At 43.6% G+C, this 22,569-nt stretch overlaps 2 protein-coding genes across 2 annotated transcripts; one reads left to right on the plus strand and one right to left on the minus strand.

Annotated features, from left to right (window-relative positions):
• Nucleotides 1–1,875: 1,875 nt before the first annotated feature.
• Nucleotides 1,876–12,030, minus strand: LOC115324982. The gene is made up of 7 exons (XM_040214870.2): nt 11,812–12,030; nt 11,458–11,534; nt 10,720–10,804; nt 9,552–9,643; nt 7,045–7,261; nt 3,547–3,632; nt 1,876–1,920 (listed from the first exon to the last, which is right to left on the minus strand). Exons 1-7 carry the CDS (start codon nt 12,002–12,004, stop codon nt 1,876–1,878), a joined length of 795 nt encoding a protein of 264 aa, XP_040070804.1. The 5' UTR covers nt 12,005–12,030.
• Nucleotides 12,031–12,550: 520 nt separating this feature from the next.
• On the plus strand, nt 12,551–17,405 carry LOC120843478. The gene is made up of 3 exons (XM_040214869.3): nt 12,551–12,938; nt 13,042–13,226; nt 15,741–17,405. The coding sequence occupies exons 1-3, from the start codon at nt 12,680–12,682 to the stop codon at nt 17,403–17,405; spliced, it is 2,109 nt and encodes a 702-aa protein (XP_040070803.2). The 5' UTR covers nt 12,551–12,679.
• The last annotated feature ends 5,164 nt before the right edge of the window (nt 17,406–22,569 follow it).

Here is a 22,569-nt window from a genome sequence, read left to right on the forward strand (position 1 = left end):
GAAAACATGATTGACGGAGTGGTTGATGGGACGAACAATGCCACAAAATGTGCAACACGGTCAGAAGCTCTCCACAATGTTCACATAGTGCAACATCCTCACCACGAAGCAGATACTGATGTGTCACGCGGGTGTGACCTATTCTTAGACGGCACAGAAGAACCTCCACACGACGTGCCTTGTTATAGGAGCTCTCCCAAACATCCAGAAGGGGCTTGATAATGTGAAGTTTATTGTTGCTCTCCGTATCCCATTCCAGCTGCCATTTGAGAAAAATAGATTTCCTCAGAACTGGTTTCAAATCTTGGTAAGGTAAGCAATTGAATGTTATAGACGAGCCTCGGGCAGACACGGCCAATTTATCCGCCTCTTCATTGCCCAAAATCCCAACGTGGCTTGGCACCCAGCAGAACTTAATGTCCCGACCTCGTCACAGGGCGCTATTGATCTTATTATGTAGATGTTGTGCAAGGCGATTCTTTGTGGGAATCAGGGAGGACACAGCCAATAAGGCACTTTGTGAGTCGACAAAAATTACAGCTTTCATTATACTATTGTCGAGTATATGTTCGACCGCAAGTAAAATAGCATAAAGCTCTGCGGTGAAAATGCTTGCCCTACAGTCAACTTTTGTGGCTTTGCTGTAGGAGGCGGAATACAGAGCACACCCTACAAAAGACGACGATTTGGACCCATCTGTATAAAACTCCAGGTAGTCTGCATATTTTTGTTGCAAGGAGAGGAACTCCTGCCGGAGAATTTGTGGTGAAATGACCCTCTTACTGTATTTTGCGAGTGACCAGTCACAGAAAATCGGCAGAGCATCCCAAGGGGCAACACTACGAGTGTTTTTAAGCAAGGGAATCTCATGAAGGGGGATATTAAAGTATTGACAAGTACTTTGCAAACGGAGGCTTAATGGTCTAACAATGCTCGGCTTGTTTTCGAAAAGCTGTGAGTTTCTGCAAGTATGAAGGGCACTGTAGGAGGGATGTTTTGGATTTGAAAATGCTTTGTAAGCATAAGAGACGCTGAGGTACTGCCTCCGCTTCTCGAGGGACATTTGATGCGTATCAACATACAAACTCTTCACAGGAGATGTGCGAAATGCACCTGTAGAAAGTCGTAGTCCAAGGTGGTGTATTGGGTCAAGCATCTTAAGAGCAGATCGCCGCGCTGACCCATACCCTTACAAAAAAATTAATTGAGTTTCAATTGAAAGTCAATAGGGTGCAGTCAATATACCGCATAGAGTCTCAATTGAAACTCAATTGACTTTTTCTAACGTGTTTGTATTGAACCGTCCCAGGGTATTGGCCACCGATTCTTAATTGAATTTTTGGCAATAGTGTTTCAATAGAATCTTTGCAATAGCGTTTCAATAGAATCTTCGCAATTGAGTTTCAATAGAATCTTTACAATTGTGTTTCAATAGAATGTTTGCAATTGAGTTTCAATAGAATGTTTGCAATTGAGTGTCAATAGATTATCTGCGATTGAGTTTCAATAGAATGTTTGCAATTGAGTGTCAATAGATTGTTTGCAATTGAGTTTCAATAGAATGTTTGCAATTGAGTTTCAGTATAATTTTCGCAATTGAGTTTCAATAGAATTTTTGGCAGTAGCATTTCAATTGAATTTTCGCAATCCATTTTCAATAAATTTCTTGGCAATATAGCGCTTCAATCGAATTTTTGCAATTGAGCTTCACTAGAAGTTTTGCTATTGAGTTTCAATAAAATTTTTGCAATGTGTTTCAATAGAATTTTTGCAACTGCATTCTAAGTGCGTCAATAGTGGGTTATTAAAGCAAATTAGCCACAGCATATGAATAAATGCTGCATCAAAGAGTGAAGAATAAGTTTATTTATACACTTAAATTGCACCTTGTTGGTCCCGCCGCATGCTTGTGTCTGTAGCCTATAATGAAAAGAAATGAAAAACACATATAGTAATGCACTTCATCATCCATAGATGCATTCAATGTGTCAGTCATTCATAGCACCACCAGTCGGCGCGCTCGTGGAGCCGCCATTGCCAATCTTCGATTTTGGTTGTGTCTGTCATTTTTTGCCTGCAGTTAACCAGCTCAAGACCTTGATTACTGCGCTTGAGGCTGTTCATACGTGATGGACGCCCGCTATGACATGCGTAACCCACATCCAGTGGTTCAGTGAATGTAAATTTGTTCCCGTCAAAGTTGAATATTGAATGTTCTGCAAAAGTAAACATATGGCATGTTTTTTGTGCCCATGATACAAGGATGATCAAAGTTATGTAATTCAGGGGCTACTATGTCACCTCTCTCCTGCACAGAACATGACCAGAAACGACAGTAGATGCAGCAGTGGGAACACAGTCGCTTAGAATACATGTTTTCATATCTGAATAACCCTGAGCAGAGCATTTTAGACTTGATTAGTGGCCCTTTTATATGAGCCACGCATGTAAATTGACAACTATGCGTTCGCATGAGACTCAATCCAACACATTGGCTGTCGGCACTAATTCATTTTGAAGCACACAGCATTGACCAACTACCTCATAATTAATTTATGAAAACAATGTATGAAGTGCACACACATGCAGAAGGAACACGGCTGCAATAACCTTACTGCACGAAATTAATATTTGCAAAACTCTCACTGCGTTATGTGAATTTCATTTCTAACAAAGACGTAAACATTGGGAGTCTCCTCAAAAAATTCAACGCTGAATTTAATGGCCTGCAAAAATTAGAAACTCTACGCATCAAAAAGAAACCCTCCACAAATATACATTTTGTTTTCTCATTTCCACTTTAAAAATTTTCCACGCACAAAACATAAAAAGATGACGAAATTGAAGCACAAGGCCGTCCTTCGGAAAGTAAGCTTTTTAATTTTTAACGTACTTCGAGTTTAGATTTGACCTTTTGATGCACAAAAAAGATGTCTCCGAGGAAAGCCTACTTGGATGAATTGAGTAGCTTGTTTTTGCGGCATATTTTAGTCTTGGTTGAACATTTTCTTTGGGATACGCAGTATAGATATTAGCCGATTAACCGATACCCCAATATACCCAAATACCCTCAGGAAATTGCACAATTTAGGCACAAAATAAAAAAAAAGCTTTAAAATAAAGCTTTGGTGGTTTCTGGTTCAGCAGAGAATGCAGCTGAGCACTAGCAACAAACTGAATGCTGGCTAATGAAGCAGGGTCAGATAACGTCAAGGTGGCGGCACCCATGAAAAGCTGTATGAAAGCCTCTAAATTACCGACAAGGTAAATGTGGGCAGGGTCACTTTAAATGATACCTTATTTTATGGAGACCGCATTGTTCGGCAGTGTTGTCATTTCAGCATTTTCAATCAATGCAATATATTGCTTTGGAGTTTTGGGCTGGCAAATTGAGGCTGTAATTTATTGCCTTACTCATTTTTTTTCTTTTCAAGATGTGACCTGGGGAGAGGGAATTATCATGCAAACCAAAAATAAGCAAATCCAAAAGATTTTACGGACTGGAATCGAGCAAGGAAATAATGAAAGACAGTAGCAGCATTTTACGTATTTCATGTCCCTGCACAACAGTGTGGAAAGGCTCGTGGTGAGAGTCAAGAGGGCGACCCCCTTGTACTCCTTGCAGGTGTAGTCTGAAATGAGAAAAAAATGAAACAAATGATTAAGACACAAGGCAAATGAGACCTTAGAGGTCCATGTTTTAGAAAGCTGTGAAATTCTGAAGTTTATTTTAGGTTATGCTATATAAAAATATTAAATTTTGGATGTTTCCATGTGAAACCAACGCACGTCCCACTAAGGACAAAGGATTAATCTCAAGCCCCTAGGAATATTCGATGAGCAGCCGAAGTCTTAGTTACACAGTGCTCGTAAGCCCCGTAAGCCTGTCATTGTGGGCCCATCGGCTGGAATGCGAACCCAACAAACTGTGGACCCATAGGACGATGCTTTGCCTCAGAGCCATATAGCGAAGGTATCTAACAAATCTATAGAAGTTTTCTTTTGATAAATTAGAGCAGTGGTTCTCAAATGAGGGTTTGCAAAGGCATTCTAGCGGTCCGCAAAGCCCTGCCTCATCAGCCAAGCCCGAAAATAAAGGTTGCCTTTTAGGGGCAAAGCTCCTTAGGGGCTAGCCATGTCCGAATGTCCGTCCGCCGTCGGGTGCACGTGCTCCTGCTCGTGAGCTCACGTGCTCGTGTAGGGGAAAAAAAAAAAGCATCTCCACGTGGTGAATGATGTTGATTGGGGCGAAGCTCTGGTGGTGCTTGTCTGCGTAGACGGTGAGCCGCAGCATGCCGAGCCTTTCGTTCCTTTTCATCCATGTCAGAAAGAGAATGTGTGGTACGGAACGTGGTTACCTACGCATTTGAGCATTTGACCGTAGCGCAACATGGATGAAAACGAACGTGGTGGAAAGGTGGAAAAAGAACTCGCTTTTTCTAGCAGCTAGGGTTGCAGAAAGGAACATATTATGGAGCAGAAAACAGACCATTTTCTGAACAAAGCGCGAGACAGATGAACGGCAGAATCGTTCCATCCGACAGTCCGAACGCCGCTCCGAATTGCCGCGCGCGGCAGTTTGAGACACACGCTTCCGACCTTGCATGCGACACAATGATCCGTTCGGCTCCGCCCAGGAGATCCAAGCACTCCAGCGGAGGTCGGCGTTCATAGATCTGCTGGTCCCAGAATGACGGTTTAGCTCGCACGAGCGAAGTTAGGAGGTCGTTCTCGCTAGAGCATGCATTCTTTGCCGGGGCCATCTTTTTCGAATGGGTTAGCGGGATCCACGTGTCCGGATTCCCGTCACCCGTCCCGTTTTTCCGCCTGACCCAGTACGTCATCATGACGTTCGCGCTAGCTGTGCTGCGATTGGCTGGACGCTTCCGACAGTCCGTCTGCCGTGCGAAACTATTTGGCACGTTGGACGCGCGCCGGTTCGCCGATCTGACGTTTGAAGCGACCAAAGTTTTCGGACCAGGCAGTCGTACTGCCGGATCGGACGTTGGATCGGATGGATTTTTCGCGCATGTGTCTCGCACTTAAAGGGGTTATGACACGAAAATTAAATAGATAATTATTCTTGAAATGGAATGCTCATAGGCGACTTAGTATATACACCAAGTTATGCAATTTTTAGAGCTCTGGTAATTGCAATATTCAATTTACGAATTTTTATAATTTTCATCTGGCGACCAGGCAACACTGCTCAAGTTAGTCACACCATGGTGTCCATAAACCACGTGGCCATGGACACACTCTAATTCTAGGTGCCCCCATGATCGCCTAAGCTCTTCTCGTCGCAGAATGAACAAAACCGCTGAAACAACTCGGTAAACTGAAAGCTATTCTCGCTCTGGCCGCCCGGCCGGTTGACCTTCCACCCTGCATGCGCCTGCGAGATATTCCCGGACGACAGTGACCACGGCGAACTCGTCGTCGCTGGAGCTGGTCGCCAGCGGGTCGCAGTCAAAATGAACAGCTTCCAACATGTCTTGATAGCAATCACTCTCATCGCTGCTGCGATCAACGTCGAACACTTCGACAAGGCGAGCGATGCCGTAGACGTAATCGTCACAGACCGGAAGCTGGAAACGTGGAAGGTAAATGAAGAAGCTGAGAGTCGATATGCCAAGAGAGCCGAGTCTGAGTGCGTGCAAGGAGACACCGCGCTGGAGGCTGGCTACGTCATCAGCCTCCAGGTCTGCCCGGATCTGCCCCTCCGAGGGGCCCGCATATAAATCGATTTATCCACGCAATTATCGCACCTTTTTCAAAACAAATTTAGCAGGATTATAGGAACATACAATGGGTCCTAGCAGTATAGTTATCTCATATTTTATTTTTGGCGTGTCATAACCCTTTTAAGTGATTTATAGGGCAACTCCGCTCAATTGTCTTTGTCTTTAGACGTGCGTCAATTTTGACTGCAGATTGGGGGGCGCGTCTATAGACACGCTGCACTTTCTTTGCTGTTGGGAACCACATATTTAAATGCCCGCTCAATTTAGAGTGTGGGTAGGATGCACCATCTATACTCATGTATCGGAAACATTTTCAGTTTTAAAAACGATGCATACATGGCAGCACAAAAATGTATGTGTATGACACCTTTGACTGTTTGTTTGAAAAATGGCGTTCAGCAAACGCCGGCGCGTCCCTTGACCGACGAAGAAATCGCTGAACTGCTGTAAAATACTCGCCATCTATGATCAGTGCCGCAAACTATCCAGACAAGCCTAGCTCGTCTGTGGAATTGAGGGCTACAGAAAAAACCACTGGACGTCCATGGCATCTTTAACTAGAAAGCATCCAACGAGCTCAGCTCGTCCAAGGAGACATGGCCTAACAAAATATGTTTTTGAAAGACATTTGACTAATGTTATAATCAGGCTCACCAACATATAAAGAATATTTTCAAAGTTTTTTCATTTGGCAATTTCTCGTTTGATCATGAGACTAAAGCAAAGATGCAGACTTATTTTATCCTGAGTGAAATTTAATGAGGAATGCAGCTTTTTACAAATGTTTTTACAAAATAATTTATAATTTTTTTAAGAACACAGATGGCCAAAAAGTTGCTCCACTTTGAAATACAATCTTTTTCCAAAAATAAGCCTTTTTTGACAAGATTCTTTAATAGCCCCACTGTTTAGGCATTCTGCCTTGCATCTAGTAAGAAAACTGCTGAGTATTTCATTAGTTTCTTAACTATAGATTAACCAAACAATGTTTCTGTATTCCCAATAGGAATTGTAATTTCCCTCACAATCGGTGCACAGAGCTGGAACTTCCTTCTGCATCCTTTATCATAATTAGCAGTCAACATTGTTATTTTCATTTATTTTAAGCAAGGGCTTGAAAGTTGAACTTCCAAGGTAGTGTCTTCCCAAAATAGTTAAAACTGACTATTTTGCTATGCAAAGGTAGAAAATGCATTCGGATTGAAGGTCATGACCATGACATATAGATTGCAGCGCCCAAGAATAAAATGAGACATTTGCAAAAACTTAGGTACAACAAGGATAAGGAAGGATTACATACCGAGGACAGCATGGAGTTTTACTGGATCGAGGGCCGGCTTCACTTCACTCTCCTTCTGCGCATTGCACTTCCTTCCCCGAAGGCTCTTGCCTTTCAGCTCCTCCTCCGAAAACACCACCTTCAGGAGACCCCTGACGTATTTTGATGCCGAAACGCCTGCCGACTTGAGGCCCGCTAAGGCCGCCTGCTCCACGAGAACGCCGTACCCGATGTCGACCTAAACCAGAAACAGTTTCAAGAATTAAAAACTGCGAAGACTCAAATGTCAATCGGAAACAAGAATGTGGCTCCAATCTCTTACGATCCTTCGAAACTTTTAGTTAAAAGCCAGTTCAAAAGCTCCCCACTAAATAAGGAAGCCAGAGCCTTTCCCATCAATGTTCATGAAGCCTCATATGCAGCCTCATACACGCAAAGGGTACAGTGCAAATCACGCTTTTCTATACACCAACTCATGGTTACAAACAAACTGGAGCGCCCCTAGCGGACGCCACTGGCACCGCGCATGCGAGATGGGGGGTGTGGGCAAGAAGCTCGACGTTGCACCATAAAAAAACCATGGAAATGCGATGTTGCCGGCGTCGGTGCGAGTCCCCCTGCTCTTTTTTGCGTTCTAATTGTTGATTATACGTCTTCCTGGCAATGTCTGACTGCTTGAGTGGCGTCAGCGAAATTACCGAGGCTTGTTACACCGCAAAACTTTGCGTGAATAATGTGACATCTAGCGCTTCATTCCGCGTGGACGCCGCAATAAGTATGCTAAAGCCTGATTCGCATGATGCGATGTCGCTCGCAATTTTCAGTCGCAATGCCACTCGGGCTGCAAAAGTGTGTACCGTAGCCGAGATAGTCGACGTCAATACTGAAAATCGCAAGCAGAATCGGGCCAAGTGAATTAGGGGTAACAAGTCGGTGATGGTCGCTGGTAACAATGATCAACATCTTTTTGTATCTACTGTTTACATCGAGCCTGCTTACCAACCTTATAATTTAAGTCTTTTGAGGCCTGCACTTACTTCCTATCGCAAGTACCGGGCCAACATTTGGTCTACGGGCCGGCATCGTCTAAGAGAGCAGGCGACAAGCAGAAACGTTTGAAAGAGCAGACGACAGTTCAAACAATCAGGCGGCCGTTTGAACTTGAAGGCGCACTGAACGTAGTCCGCAGGTGGTCTGCACAACTTGACGGTTTTCTGGAGTTCATGTTGGAACAAAACAAATAAATCTGATGACCACAAGTATCCGTGAATTCAACCCAAGGTGCTTCCTGCCCAAGCAATCGCTGTGCGACGGCGTCTGCTTTTCCCTTTTCACGGCACATATCCAAATTCTCGGACGAACCAAGCACGTGAAAACTGACCTTCAAACCGTTCTCGATACTTTTAGTACGGCCCCAGTCGCGGCGTTTTGACGAGAAGGCAGATTTTTGTCAGGCTACTTTCAAAACAACGCAGGAATACATGTCTGGCATGGGGACTTCTGCCCACAGCTTCAGACCTGAAGTGCGACCGACGCGCCACCACTGCGCCGTGACGTAACAGAGATGAGTTTGTGTATAATGCACGAGCATGCGGCTTTCTCTGGCAAGCACTAGGCTGATGGCATCAGTGGAAACTGGTCTAGTCACGTGGGATAGCATGTAACAGTCCGCATAAGTGTATCTGGAATTGCTGAGTGCTTGAGGCTGCTTGCCAACCATATGCACGCTTTGGCCCACATAGGTCAACATGTAGCGGCATCCTCTTGAAGGCGGGAGGGGACCGACAAGGTAAATGCGTACACGAGAAAATCTCACATCGGAAATATTAATTATGAAATTGGAGGAGTGGTAGACAATGAATCTTGGTTTGTTGACACCTCAGACATGTCACAAACCAGTTTCACTGAAGGTGAATCCAGCTGGACATCTTGGAGCGTCAGTGCACCTTTGCACGTGAGAAAGATCACTGAGGCATGAACATGCGCAGCCCGAGGCTGGCGCTCTGACCAACCGTCATTTCCACTCCAACTGATCTCGGCGCTCGGTCAGCTAGCTAGCTCCAAACTTGAAATGATGATCAAATAGGTTTGTATTTAAACAGTATGGATGTCTACGTGTTTTCTGCGATACAACTTAAAGCAAGCCTACCCACTATCCTTCAATCAGAGCTCGGCGTTCTGACGGCACCACAATCCCTGCGAAAGAAGCAGACAAACTTGCGCTCCGCATAAGTATGCGGGAAATCTTGAATGTCCACAAGCCAAACATAGTTGTGTCTGTCCACTAGCCTAGTGCTCACCAGGGAAAGCCGCACGCTCACATGCTATAGACAAGCCTAATTACAGCTGTATTTGAAAAGATGCACAAAATTTGAGCATATGGTTTTTGTGCGACCAACAGTGATTACACTACATTATTGTGTCTGTGTACAAAACGTGCCACACATTGGCATGCACTACATGCTTTTACGAGAGGTGCAATAATTCAGACATAACAAGGGAGTTGCTGTGTTGACTCCTAGCAATACCTTAGGGCTTTCCAACACCTCCTCGTTTCTTGCCCACAGGCGGTTTAGGTGGCGCAGGCTTCTTTCCAACTTCTTGGCCATCTTCGCAGAGTCTGAAATTCAGTCACGACAAGTTGGCACAATAATCATTGCATTGGTATAAGAATATACAGCCTTTGATAGCAGACATTGGAAATGGGGCCCTACACAAGGCCTTTTCAAACTTCTCTAGTCCCTGTGCAAGTGGCCCTCTTACTTGCCCGTGAACTGAGAGTATGCTATGTGTAGTACGGATATGATCACATCCAATAGGTTGGGAAACACATTCACCTTTCCACATAGCCATGGTGGTAACTATAGCTTTTACTGCATACAGTATGTGCTGAAATTTATCTCAACAAAGAGAAGGTTATGGGGCAAAAGTGTAACAGTATCAGCTGTCTTCTCAGTGGTTTCTGTAGGACAAGGCAAAAAGGTTGATGTGACCACAACTAAAGTGGCACGCTGCATGAAGTAGACTCGAGTGACTTGCCACCACTAAGCTGCTTTGCTGGAGTTTGCTTCTCTGCTGGCTTGAGTAAAAAAAGTCAAGGCCTCCTACAGTTCAATTGCTACACGTGGTACCTTTGACAAGTGCAGCTGTCAAGAATAGTCCTACGGTAAAGGTCTGCACAAGCCGATATTTAAAAGCCTGGCCATTTACAAGTCAGTCTGGTCTGACATCGACGCTAAATTTTAGGGGCCCATTCATGCCCGTTTCGTGTTTGGTATTCACGAAGGCAGATTTACATCTTGTTGAGGTAAATGCAAAGCCCGGCCTGGCCCACATCTTGTGCATTTTCCCAAAAATACCTCTCTTCAAACGCGACCATCTCATCTCGCACGACCAGGAGCGACTTTCGCCCACTAGTCTCCTGCCTGAAATCCCAATGTCGCAAAGCAAAGGATGCACTGCAGCGTTTATAAAGAACCATTTTCTCAACAGCAGGGGACATCAAGCAGGTGCATAATGCTAGTGGCTGGCACTTGTATTGAATACTTATCTTGTTGCCAACCCACGCTAGCCTGGGGTTGCTTCATTCAACAATGGTGGCATGCTGGTAAACAGTGAAAAATTTATAAAAAGGCGTCACATCACGGAACGCCGAAATATATAGCAGATTTGTTAACGACAAAATGTTGAACTTACCACAGTTAGTTTCTGCGACTCTGAGGCGCTCCCGGAGCAACTCATTCTCTTCTTCGAGAACCTTTATTTTAGCCTCACAGCTACACTGAAATGCATAGACGAAGTTCTTTAAAACAAAGGCAATCAATGGCATGTCATGAACGACTTTTATTTAGAACAGTGGTTCTCAAATGAAGTTTCGCAGACCCACTGGGGTCCGCGAGTCCCTGGCGTCAAGCCTCAAGGCTTCCTGGCACACCCTCGCATGAAAAGAAAAGCTGTTTTTTGCTGACCCTGGCTAGGTGGCACAAGTTTATACGGGGTACAGTCATTACCATCGATCCATCCATTTGTTTGATGCTTCTCTCTTCTCCTCTCTATATAACAGTAAAGGATGCCCTTTTCACACTGCACTTAGTAGTCTTTATAGTACACACTGCACTTAGTAGTCTTTAGTACTATTATAGCACCCCCCCCCCTTTCCCCTTCTCCCGCTGGCATGGGGTCCCCCATAACTGTGGCGGGTACCCAAGGGGTTCCCAACACATCCATGCTTGAGAACCACTGGTCTAGAACATAAAAGTCACACGCTGGCGAAAGTAGCTTTGACAACGAAGTAACGAGAACTGACGCCAAGTATAGATAATGAAGAATACACTTCTGACAAAAGTATTTGCTCTGCGTGTAGTCAATTTTCGCGGTCCGTTTAACAGCAAGCCTCATTATTTCAATCACCCTATATAAGAGCGGCATACCAACCTTTGCCGTCGAGGCTCCGGCGTCCGGCGCACCCTTCGCCATTTGCGTGCGCTTGCCTTCCATCGCTCCCTCACTTCCTGCGAGAAATAAATATGAAAGTAAACATTTCAGAGAATCCTATCTGGTTCGGAAACAATAAAGAAAAGTCGGCAACCAACCAAATGCTAAAAATGTAGGAAACCTACGTTTCGAGCCTAGGTGCATTGTTTGAAAAATTGCATCTACTCAACGGCCTGCCGTCCTTTATCTAAAAATAAACATACACAGAAGACATCGCGCACATTCTTCGACGCTGTTTCACTGAAAATGACTAAACCATACTAACAAACGGTCAAAAAGTTTAGCAACACTTACCGAAATCTAAGAGCGTGGCGGGTGACGGGTCTTCATCCACCTTCCATCTTACATCAACGACCTGCCTGCGTAATTTTTTTATAGCTCCCTCCTCAGACATTAGCTGCACACCGATGGCCGGGTTGTCTAACGCTTTAACGGGATAAACATCCCACTTATCTTCGCCTACCCACTTAATAAGGATATGTGTCATCTTGCCCGTACCGCCGGCCCCGTAAACCTTCCGATACAACACGCAAACAACGCAACCGCCAACAAAGACGAAAGAAAAGAAGCGGCTTGGTTGCTTGGATTGGATTGGGTGGGTAGATAAATGCTAGCGGCTGTACCCTTTGTATTGGGTAGCAGCTTGCGCCACCTAGCCTGATTGTACGTCCGGATGTCACACTGCGACTAACGTTGGTGAGATGTAGCAACCTCCTTGGATGTAGCCCAAAATGAAAAATAGTATTGCCGCTCCGAAACCAATGAGTTGCACAAAACAACCAACTTCAGTTTCAGGCAAAATATTTTATTGTCAGAAACAGCCAATCGTTTTAATTCACAAAAAGCACTCGCCCTTCGGGGTTTCCCTTTTTTCTTTTTTTTTTTTTCAGGGTGACTACAGCGACTCCGATGAACTCTTGTTACCTTAAAAGTGGTGCAAATGTGTGACGTACAATAATATTTTTGTTCGGCGGGAGTTATAGCTCTACCGCGAGTGGCGAAGGGACGAACCGAATCCAGTTGACGTAGCGTCGTAGCGTCGGCAGCGTCGGCGTTTTCGCAGTTTTCGCTTGTTGCGTTTTCCGCCGTCTCCGTGAGCAGCGAGGCGTAAGGTCCGGTTGTTGCTGTTTGTTGAGGCCGCCGATGCCGTTTGCAATCTGAAATGCCTGGTAAGCGACAGTACAGCGAATACCTTTGGAACACCAATTGCAAGATTCCTATCCGCTCGAAGTGCCGCATAAAGAATCGTCGGACTGTCGAGCGTCCTACTGTTGAGTCGGACGATTCCGAGAACCATGCTGAGGACAACGACACACCTGGCCAGTCTCAAGCCACTGGAGCCACTAGAGCTGCGACCCCACAGAGTCAATCGTGTGCCAACAGCGACGGAGACAATGCAGATGCCGGCCACCGCGCTTGTGGTGGGTTATATATTCATTATAACTTTTCTGTTTCCACGGTTTCCACACGATTGTATCCGGGCATTCACCACTCATAATGAAAATCATTGTTGTCCCATCACAGTCGACACGGCGGCTGCGATGGACTCGGCAGCCGAAAGCGAGGACGAGACCGGGAACAAGTTGTCATCGTCGGAGGACTCGCCGGACCCGTCATCGTCGGAGGACTCATCCGACCCGTCATCATCTGATTCTGAAGATGAGTCGGATGCTCCTACCTCGCCGAACCCGGGGTCAAGAAGCGAGCTGGTTTGTGACTTGTTACGTCTAAATTTCTCTTTGCCCTTGAGCATTTCATAACCTCACAAAACGTTTTATTGGTGGTTGACGTTGAGCGCGCGCGGGAAGCGGTTGCCTCGGCCGCTTTGAAAATTTACTTCCCTAAACTGAGAGGCCTGTTTAAGACGAAAGCTCAAAATTGCCTGGCGTACAACGATTAAACCGAAACCAAAACGGTTGCTTGTTCATACACAATGCTAGGGGCTAAAATATTCGTTCTGGAATGCTGATTGCGTACAATAATTGCAATATGCTTTTCCTTCTGTTTTGCACCCTGAACTTATATAATTGATGCAATATTCTTCAATTCAAGGAGTAGACAGCTGACCTGGCAATAGATTCAGAACTTGAATGAGAATATTTTTCTCAAGGGAAACATGGCAGCTGCATTTCTGCGAAACGAAACAAGGAATTTAATAGCATCAAAATCTTGGAAAACATTGTGACGGTGTAAGATACTGTATAGGTAAGGACACGCAGCACGGTGAATGGTGCGACCTGATCAACCAGATAAAGTCCTGTTGGCACATGCCTGAGGAGCCTCTTTTGACAGCGTCTCCTGCCAACAAAACTAAAAAAAAAGGATAAAACAAAAAAACTTGTTGCTATGACATTTCAGGCGCATGCACGCCTCGCTTGACACGCCTGTTCAGAACACCAACTGCTCACTCCTCAAGTGATACTGCATGAGCTTGAGGCAAAGACGTTGGATGGGGTGTGGAAGCATGTCCAACTCCACCTTCCCAAAAAGAGACACCAAGGGCAGGTGGTCGGTTTCCACACTTGAATTGAGAAGTGGAAAAAGTGGTCCACACAGTCGAGGAATTCTTCTCAGGGACACTTTGCAGATGTTTGTGACTCCCATCGGTAGTGACCGTTTCTACACAACAGAGATACTCGCTTGGACACCGCACCAGAGATATCCGTTTTAGCCCGTCCAGAAAACTGTTCTTTCCACCGCTAAGGCATGAAACTAAGGTCAGTGACAAAGCAGCATCTAAGCAACTTGTGTAACTCAAGTTCCCAGTTTTACATGATGTGGCACACACTTAAAACAACTTTAAAAAATGAAAGCCGTTTACAACTCCCTGTAATGCCGAATTAGAGTGCATCTCTGTAGGAGGAGGGAAAGTTACGGAGAAGGGGCTGTGTTCCTTTTCCTCTCCTGCTTGCGTCTCATTTAGGGGAAACGTTTCTACTAAATTTAGTGGAAAAATTTCCCGCTAAATATAGTGGGGAAAATTTTCTGCTAGATTTAGCGGGGAAATGTTTCTGCGAAATTTAGCGGGGAAAGATTTCCGCTAAATTTAGCAGAAACGTTTCCCCTAAATGAGAGGCGAGCAGGAGAGGAAAAGGAACACAGCCCCTTCTCCTTTCCTTTCCACAGGTATGGAGAAGGGGCTGTGGAAAGGAGAAACACAGGGATAAGATACAGAACACAAAAACAGTGCCGACTCTCTGCTCTCATTTTCTTTTACTTCAGTAAATAGGAACCTGCTGTTTTCTTATCCTGTTGCTGGCTTTGGTCGCTGATATGGAGGCTACATCTAAGAGTGCTTGCAAGACGAAAATAGCGCAAAAGACAAGGACAAATGGAAGACTAGTGTAGTATTCCAATTGTCCTTATACTTGGCACTTTCTATTTTCGTGATGTTCAAACAACTAGGCCAACAAATTATAGTGCTTACAAGGCCTGTCTTTTTCATTTGCTTCGTGTTTCTGCCAAATTATTTTCATATCCGATTCCGCACAATTTTTTAGATGCACAAGTTGGCAAATAGGACCTCGACTGCTTTTGCAAACACACTTAAAAGGTCAATGACACACAACTATCATTTTAATTATTGCTCCCAGACTCTGTTTTTAACAGATGTAACACCTAGAGCCACTAAATGAGCTGCGCAGAGTATTGGCACCTCGTTCCCCGACATTGTTGTGGGTGCCGCCATTTTGGTGCTTGTGCAGAGCAGGCGGAACTGCCGATCGTCATGATTCAAAAGTGCAACTTCCTCAGCATTAGATTCAGCGTTCGGAAGCTCATGTGGTATTGCTTTGCTTTGTCTCGAACTGTGTAAACATTTTCGAGGACAAAAAATGGTTTCCTGTGATTTCAGATAAACCTTCAGATAACTGGCAACCATGATTTTAAGCCAGAATATGGGCGAGTGCCTTTACTCTGAAGCGTAGCTTGTTTAGTGGCACTAGTAGCACCTACAGAGAGCAGCCACCACAGCGTCAGTCAGGGTTTTCAACCTTGTTGAAAGTTCAGCAGGTAGCCTGTTTTTTCTGTTCTTTCTATTTATGTTATCCACTTTTTCATTGGTTTGGTCATGTTAAAAAAAAAAAGAAGGGGGTGTTGTGCGGTCTTCTGTTCTTTTTGATGGGTTGCTTTCTGGATATGTTCATGCATTCCCATAGCCCGTTTATTTTCTTGTTATTCTTATGTAGTGAAATATTCTAACACGTGACTGAAATTCTGTTCAGGATGAGCTGCTATACCCAGCAGCCAAGCTGTCAATGGCAGAAAGCCTCCTGATGGTAATGGGCCACAGTCTTCGGCACTGTTCATCCAAGGAAGCCACGGAGAGCGTACTCAAGCTGATTGACTCTCATCTACCAAAGGATACAAAGTATCCTACAACAAAATACTGCTTTTTCAAGCATTTTGCTGGAAGTGTGGGTAGGAAGACTAGGCATTTCTACTGTAGCAGCTGCATGGGTTACATTGGAGAATTAGGTCCTAGTGACGGTGAGGCCTGTTGTAACCAGTGTGGTATGAAGCATTCTGAAAACGACCTTGTGAAGTTGTTGTCCTACTTTTTTACCCTAGATCTTGCTAGCCAAATCCGTGAGATGCTTGAGACGAGCGATGGCAGCATCCTAGGCAAACACCGTTTGTCGTACGATGTAACAGACGTGACTGAAAGTCTTGGTTGCAGTAGGCTCCCACTGGGTGCAGATGACCTAACTGTAACCTTTAACACTGATGGTGTACCGCTTTTTGAAAGCAGCAACTTTGGAATTTGGCCCTTGCTTGTCCAAGTTAATGAACTTCCATTTAGGGAGCGAATGCAAAAGCTCCAATTGTTTGGACTATGGTTTGGTTCAGAGAAACCATCTATGAATACATTCCTTGTGCCCTTTGTGAAAGCATTGAATGAGCTGTCGTCGAGTGGCATCTCATGGACCGACAAGGGAGGGAATACCAGAGTGTCCAAGGTATTCCCAGGGCCTTGCACGGTGGACACCGTTGCAAGGTGCGAACTCATGCAGATGACACAGTTTAACGGTGCATATGGATGTGCATGGTGTGAGGAGCCCGGCGAGGTGGTGGAAAAGGGGAAGGGGCATTCTCGTGTGTACCCAGCCGGTGCTGCTCCTCCCAAAAGGAGGACGCACGAGTCTTTCTCGCAGCATGCCCGCAAAGCGCGTAAAGGCGAACCAAGCTGTGGTGTAAAAGGGTCAAGCGTTCTTTTACTACTTTCTTTTTTTAGCTTTAATACAGGCTTTGTGGTAGATTACATGCATGCCGTATGTTCAGGCTTCGTGCGATCCACCACATTTCTCTGGTTCAAGGCAAAGCGACGTGACGCGTTTAACCTGCGTCCCTTTATGAGGGATATGGATGCTAAGATGATGGGCTTGCAGCCCATCTGGGAAATGTCAAGACTGCCCAGATCCCTGAATGTCATGAAAGAGTGGAAATCGTCGGAATGGAGAAACTGGCTGCTGTACTACTCCCCTGTAGTTTTGAAAGGAATCCTTCCTTCGAAATATTTCAACCATTGGATGCAGTTTGTTGAGATCATGCATTACCTGTTAGGTCCATCACTTTGTATTCAAAAGCTCCGAGACCTTAGGGTCACCATGTTTGGTTTTGTCCAGAAGTATCAGGAGTTGTATGGCAAAGAGCATGTTACATACAACACACACCTGCTCATACATCTTGTCGATAGTGCAATGGAGTGGGGCCCGCCTTGGGGCTACTCATTATACCCCTTCGAGTCCATTAATGGGAAACTGGGGCGGCTTGTGAAGGGAACTCGTTATCCACATATGCAAATTGTGGACAAGTTTTCTTTGCTCCAGGCCTTACCAAGACTTTGGAGATCTACATCTCATCAAATGGGAGAGGGGGGGGGGAAATAAGCCACTTATTTAAGGCCCTGCTGAAGGGATACAACTTGAAAGTCCAGTACACGCGCAATGGCCTCATTCATTTTTATGGGAAAGGACAAGTTAGGGATGTTGGAAGCCAGTACAAAAAGATTGAAATTATTTGTTTTAAGCTCTGCACTGCTGAACTGGACAAATCTCGGAGGAAAAATTCTTACGTTGTGGCAGATGGTGTCTTTGGTCGCATTACTAAGATAGTCGCCTACTGCTCGAAAGACCACACAGAATGTGATTGCTTAAAGGAAGTTGATTTGTATGTAAGAGCACAACATGTTCAAAACAACGTACTGAGTAGGTTCAGTGAGGGCAAATTTTTTCAGTTTGTTGAAGTTAATGACACTAATCAAGTTTTGAAGGTTAATGCTAGGTCTGTACAATTTTGCAATTATCTCCAAATTTTAAGTGGGCACTTGCTAGGGACGTTTTGGTAGGATTGACCACAACCATAAACGACAATTGCACATTTGTATTTTGAACAAGTTACCTTATCCCAAGGCAAAATCTGACGTGGAATATCTCTTGCATGTGTGTCACATCTTGTCTCTGCACTGGTGCTTAATGGAGCATTTTTATTTTTTGTGTTTTTCTGTGGCATAGTTTTTTTCTTCTGTCTTTATTTTAATATATATTTCTATTTAATATGACAGCTGGGAGTCAGTGCAGTGTCCCTGGTCTTCTGTTTTTGTTTTCTTTACTTCTGTTGCTGTACTATGTTTCATGCTATGAAAATTCAGGGTTTATATCCTGAAGCAACAAAAGTTGTTCTAGGGTTGGTTTAATTGTTTTCAATCCTCTTTATTTTGTTTAGAAATCTCGTATCCAATTTCTAAGCTAAATTAAGGCTGGCATTCTCTATTTGTATCACGGGCAGAAATCTTTTTAAGGAATAAAATAAATAAAATAGCGTTTTTTGTTTTTTTGTTTTTAATTTCACAGTGCAATTTTCCTTACCTCCTGTGCTATAGATTTGTTTTCTCCATTAACTGATAAGAAGTTAGTGAACTTCAAACACCAAATCAATTCTTGGTTCATTTTAAGGTAGCTGCTTACTCCTTTATGGGCAGCATAAAATATGGCTGCTTGGAAGGGGTTAATTTGTATGTAAAAATGGAAGTTCACAGCATTATACTCATGAATACACTGAGTGTCATACATCTAGTGGTATATGTAAACCTTAAGATTAATGTACATCCCTAAGCAATGCTTGACTTTTTGTGCTGAGGTTGATAGCTGCTGTACCATTGCTGTGATAAAGAATGTGCGCACTTTGTATCTAAAATATTGTAAGCCAGGTTCATTGCTTCATCTGTGTGCGACTTTGCAGCCCCCAATAAAGTGCATTAGCTGTATTCTAGCTGGCAATGAATTGTGTAAAGTTGTGAATAAATGTTTTCGATGCATCTGAAGAAATTTGTTTGTCCTGCCTAATGCACAGTGTAAATTCATGCTTTTTTTTGTTTTGTTTTTTTCACCATTGTTTTTGGTGGGTTCCCACTCCAAAGAATGGAAATCAGCCGATGTGTCTGCTACTTTTGATAAAGCTGGCCGCGGTGTGTTATCGCTTTTCTGCATAGATGAGGCATGAGAGTTGTTCGCTTTCAAATATTTAAACTCAATGATGTTACTATTTTCACAGAGTGAGCGAGAGCGGCATGGCGTGTCTTTCAAACACCCGGCCTTCAGCGCGCGCTCTATGCCTTCCACCATGCTTTGGCAGTATGCGCGTGCTGGATGTGCACGAGATGTTGAAGCATTTTCGAAGGGAAGACTCAAGCTTGAGGGGAGACAACTGAAGCTCCTCCCTGTTCTCACCTTGTCAGTTACCTTAGAGACTTTATAATGCAAGCTATAGGCTCTCAGTGGTGTCAAGTTTTGGATTCCAATGTTTGCACATATGAGTCTGAGCAAAAATGTTTATTCTGAGACATAAGTGCATTGGTTTTTTTGCAGGGTACCCTTGCTGGGGGGGGGGGGGGGGTCTAGAGCAGAAAGCACAAACCAGCTGATGTCAACTACTCATTGATACAAACTCTTTTGAATCCCTATTGAGGAGACAAAGAAATGTCTGTTGCAAGGGATTAAACTCAAGTTCATGTCCAGTGACTAAGCTCAAAATAATGAATGATGAAACTTATATATCTAATGAGTAAACTCAAAAAATATTGACCTCTTAATGATAAAAGGTTTTTGCAAATAAGTAAATTTAAAATAATATTGAGTTCTTGACGATAAAACTCGTTTGCATCATGGATATTGCATTCATCATGATGAGCAAACTCAATTGCATCCTTAATGATTAAATTCAAAGGAATATATGTATATCAAGTTCACAATAGAGCAAACTCAATTGCATTCCTAATGAGTAAATTCATTAGAATCGATATTGAGTTTCTAATAATCAAACTCCACTGCATTCCTAATGAGTAAAATAAGTAGAATCGATATTGAGTTTCTTATGATCTGTCTCACTTGCATTCTTAATGAGTATAATCAGTAGAATCGATATTAATTTTCTAATGACCAAACTCAATTGCATTCCTAATGAGTGAAATCAATAGAATCGATATTGATTTTCTAATGACCGAACTCAATTGCATTCCTAATGAGTGAAATCAATAGAATCGGTATTGATTTTCTAATGACCAAACTCAATTGCATTCCTAAGGAGTGAAATAAATAGAATCGATATTGATTTTCTAATGATCAAACTCAATTGCATTCCTAATGAGTGAAATCAATAGAATCGATATTGATTTTCTAATGATCAAGCTCAATTGCATTCCTAATGAGTGAAATCAATAGAATCGATATTGATTTTCTAATGATCAAACTCAATTGCATTCCTAATGAGTGAAATCAATAGAATCGATATTGATTTCCTAATGATCAAACTCAATTGCATTCCTAATGAGTGAAATCAATAGAATCGATATTGATTTTCTAATGATCAAACTCAATTGCATTCCTAATGAGTGAAATCAATAGAATCGATATTGATTTTCTAATGATCAAACTCAATTGCATTCCTAATGAGTAATATCAATAGAATCGATATTGAGTTTCTAATGATCAAACTCAATAGACGTTGAGTTTATACTGTTTCAATTGACTCTATAGGAACACAGTAGAAAGTCAATTCAAACTCATTGATCATTTTTGTAAGGGTATACTACTGCACCATAGTCGAGGCGGGATTGAACTAAGGAGTTATACAGTTGCAGGAGACAGCGCCTATCAGAACCCCACGACATATGCGACAGCGCCTTTAGGATACTTGATGACATCAAGCATTTCCGTTTTAAAGTTTTCAGATGGGGCACAAAGGTAAGTTTCTTGTCAAAAATCACGCCCAAAAATTTGTGTTCTTGCTGAACTGATATTTCAATGCTGTTAAGATGCAAGGAAGGATCAAGAGACAATCCCCGGCGTAATGAAAAAAGGAACGCAGACTGTTTTTTTCAGGAGAAAATTTGAAGCCATTTTCGTCTGCCCACTTACACATTCTATTGATTGTAAGTTGCAACTGTCGTTCACAACTGGAGAGGTTACAGAAAGACACAGAGATTTGCACATCATCCACATAAAGAGAGTAATTTACTAATAATGGCATAACCTTAGCTAGACTGTTAATTTTTACAGCAAAGAGGGTAACCCTCAGCACTCCTCCTTGAGGAACACCATTTTTTTTAGAGAAAACATCTGACAGTGTGGAGCCCAATCGGACTTGAAAAGTTCTTTCGCTGAGAAACCTCTGTATGCACTGAAGCATGCGGCCCCGCACACCACAGTCGTACAAGTCACGAAGTATTCCGTACCTCCATGTGGTATCATATGCTTTGTGCAAATCAAGAAACACTGAGACACAATGCTGCCGGTGTACAAATGCCTCACGTATAGCCGTCTCTAGACGAACCAAATGATCTGTGGTCGTTCGTCCCTCCCGAAAGCCGCACTGGATTACATCAAAAAAATTCTCAGTCTCTAAGAAATGGACAAGACGACGATTCACAAGCCGCTCATAAGTCTTCCCTAAGCAACTTGTGAGTGCGATGGGGCGATAGCTTGTAGGAGTGGAAGGGTCTTTCCCTGGTTTCAAAAAAGGGATTATGTGGGCATGTTTCCAGCAACGAGGAAAGGCAGCAACTTGCCATAGATGATTAAAAAAAGTTAACAGACCGTTCATAGATTCAGGGGACAGTTTCCTTAACATTTCATAGTGGAGTCTGTCTGGCCCTGGTGCAGACTGCTTTTTTGCACCAAGAGCAGCCTTGAGTTCGCACATTCTGAAGGGTCTATTGTAAAAATATGAACCACCCTCTGACATCGAGATGGGCTGCTTTTCAACAGTCGACTGCAACTTCTTGAATTTTTCGCTAAAATTTGAGGAGCTATTAATAAGCTGAAAATGCTCCCCAAGAACATTTGCATGATCTTGCAGCGATACAGAGGGGGAAGAAAACAAAGGAATTCGGAAAGATTGGTAATTTCCTCGAACTTTCCGCAGGCGATCCCACACTTCTTTAGTGGAGCAAAGCTATTTAGAGAAGATATATATTTTTCCATGATGTCCTCTTCGCCTGTTTCCGTGTCCAACGTGCCTTGGCCCTATAGTTTTTAAATTCAATCAGGTTAGAAGCAGTGGGATAACGGCGAAATAGACCCCATGCCTGGTTCTGTTTCCTGCGAGTGACAGTGCAGTCCTCATTCCACCAGGGTTTGCATCTCCGGGGTAGGACACCGGATGTTTGAGGAATAGAAGATGCAGCAGCATCAATTAGACATTCAGTGGCAAACATTGTCGCTTCCTCGGGGGACATACCGCGAAAGAGCGATGGATCCAGTACGGCATTTAAACCAAAAAGAGCCCAGTCAGCGTTCTCTAATTTCCACTTTGGAAGGCGGATCGCAAGCGACGGAAGAGGTATTGAGCTTTCTAAAATTATGGGGAAATGATCGCTGCCAAATGGATTATCTAAAACCTTCCATGAAAAGCATGGAAGTAAAGCTGGTGATGATATGGAAAGGTCTATTGATGTAAAGGTGTTATGAGCAACACTAAAAACCGTTGGCTCCTTTTTATTCAGAAGACAGAGCCCGGAGGATAATAAAAGTCGTTCAATAACTCCACCACGGGAAT

The sequence above is a fragment of the Ixodes scapularis genome, unplaced genomic scaffold, assembly GCF_016920785.2.
Source record: "Ixodes scapularis isolate PalLabHiFi unplaced genomic scaffold, ASM1692078v2 PGA_scaffold3__209_contigs__length_174095766, whole genome shotgun sequence".
NCBI classification, from domain to species: domain Eukaryota; kingdom Metazoa; phylum Arthropoda; class Arachnida; order Ixodida; family Ixodidae; genus Ixodes; species Ixodes scapularis.